Source organism: Myotis brandtii, unplaced genomic scaffold, assembly GCF_000412655.1.
Source record: "Myotis brandtii unplaced genomic scaffold, ASM41265v1 scaffold3290, whole genome shotgun sequence".
Lineage (NCBI taxonomy): Eukaryota > Metazoa > Chordata > Mammalia > Chiroptera > Vespertilionidae > Myotis > Myotis brandtii.
The window spans coordinates 21735-23706 of NW_005362677.1; the positions used below are offsets into that span (position 1 = coordinate 21735).

Below are 1972 nucleotides of genomic sequence, written 5' to 3' on the forward strand. Positions count from 1 at the left end.
GTTGCAGCAGGGTCCGCCCCGAGGCACCCTGAGCGCCCGCAGGTCTGGAATCCTTGACCCACCAGGTGCGGCTCACTTCCGGTCAGGGGTCAGGGCAGGGATCACCTGGGCTCTCTCCACCGGTGGCCTGTCCCCTGCGGCCTCTGGAGCCGATGGGGACCTTGGGGGCCACTGTTCCCCAAATGAACTCGTCCTGCGTCAGGGCTCAGCCCTCTGGGAAGGAGGGACCCCCCCAAGCCGTTTCCATGCGTTGCCCCCAGCTTGAGGCCAGGTGCCGGTCAGGCCCAAGGACACCCCCCCCCACCACCATCCAGGGCAGCGCGCAGGGGCAGGTGGTGGGCTCAGTCTCAGGGGCTCCCACAGGACCCTCCCAGGAGGAAACACAGCATCGTCACCTACACCCGCTTTATTGAGCTCCATCGTAGACACGGGCATAGACACAGCCGGGAACACGCGACAGTGTCCGCTCCGGGCGAGTACCAGTGGCCTCCCTAACTCTGGCGTCACATTTACAGGGAATTGTACGAAGCAGGTATAATGATGAAACGAATGAAGAAAATGACCAACACAGCAAGGCCAACGGTCAGCGCCCAGATGTTCAGGCACTTGGCGGTGGCCGCATGGCTCTGGGCCCCAATCACGTCTCCCACCATCTTCCGGTCCCTAGACTGGGGGAGAAGAGATGGTGAGGGGTGTGGACGGGCCCTGGGGACAGCCGGGTGCTGTGACTCAGGCCCGGCTCTGGCTGCTCCCTGCCCAGACCAGCCTCCACCTGCCCTCAGCCAGGTCAGCGACCCCCTCCCTGTTCCCTGGAGTCTGAGCAGGACAGGCCAGGGGGGCCTCCCTCACAGCCTCTCAGCCTCTCCAGGGCCTCTGGGCTCCTCTCCCCCCACCAGGGGCCAGGGGTTCCGAGTTCCCTTGTTCTCCCTTCAGAGCCTTGAGGCCGTGTGGAGAGTCTGAGGGATGTAGTTTCTGGTGTTGTCAGTAGAGAACAAAGGCTGACACTGCGTGTACACACACACACACACACACTCACACGCACACACGGGCTCCTCAATCCCAAGGGTCATCTGGGCAGCACACCTGTGGGGGCGCACACGCTTTCCAGGGAAACCCCCCCACGAACCCACCTTCACGGAGTAGGCGAACGCCACGAAGCCCAGGCAGCATATGTTGAAGTAGAGGGTGTTGAACAGGGACCAGACGATGTGGTCGGGCACCCCGGGCTCATCCTGGACGTGGACCACGGTGGACATCACGGGCCCTGAGTTCTGGGGAGCCCCCAGCACAGACACCTTGTGTTCCTCCTTGAACATCTCCGGCCCTGGGTTCTGGGGAGACCCCAGGTTGTTCACCTCGTATTCCTCCTTGAACATCTCCGGTTTGGGGAGCAGGTGGGGTCCCAGGTGAAGAAGGTGGACGCGTCCTGAGGCAGAGGCCTGAGCCGTGTGGCTGCAGCTGCTGGGGCTGCGCCGGCCCCGCCTTCCCGGGGGAGTCTGACTTCTCAGAAGTGCCCGTTTCCTGGGGTTTTCAACACGGGTGACTTGGCTGGTTCCTAGGAGGGGGGAAGGAACCCATGATGTCAGGTGACATAGAGCAGATTGGGAGGAAATCCTGAGGTTTACCGTCGTCTACATGGGAGTTTCCTGTCTCCATCACTCATGCAGGTCTGGTCTCCTTGAGGACTCGGTGGGCCCTGGTGGCTTTTCCCAGGCGGCAGCCACCCATCCCCCCCACCCAGGCCCAAGCCCCTGCGGTCTCACCCCCATGCAGGGCCCTGCCTGTGGCCCCGTGGACCCCGCATTCCAGCCCCAGAGTGAGGCCGCCCCACAGCCCACCCTCGGCTGGCTCAGGCCTCTTCTCCGAAGCCAACGCTGCTGCAGGTGGGGTGGTGCCTCCTGGTTGGGCCTGGACCCAGCAGCCCCTGTTGCCTGTCTCAGGGGGCCCTGCAGGCTCTCTCGGGGGCCAGGGG

The 1972-nt window shown here is 63.9% G+C and overlaps 2 protein-coding genes across 2 annotated transcripts in view; one reads left to right on the forward strand and one right to left on the reverse strand.

The window, feature by feature from the left end:
• Nucleotides 1-1972, forward strand: part of LOC102251516 (interferon-induced transmembrane protein 2) — a 22960-nt gene that overhangs the window by 2903 nt on the left and 18085 nt on the right. The window lies entirely within an intron of this gene.
• Nucleotides 392-1558, reverse strand: LOC102251232 (interferon-induced transmembrane protein 3). Its single transcript, XM_005871111.2, has 2 exons — nucleotides 1131-1558; nucleotides 392-668 (listed from the first exon to the last, which is right to left on the reverse strand). The coding sequence occupies exons 1-2, from the start codon at nucleotides 1374-1376 to the stop codon at nucleotides 510-512; spliced, it is 405 nt and encodes a 134-aa protein (XP_005871173.1). The 5' UTR covers nucleotides 1377-1558; the 3' UTR covers nucleotides 392-509.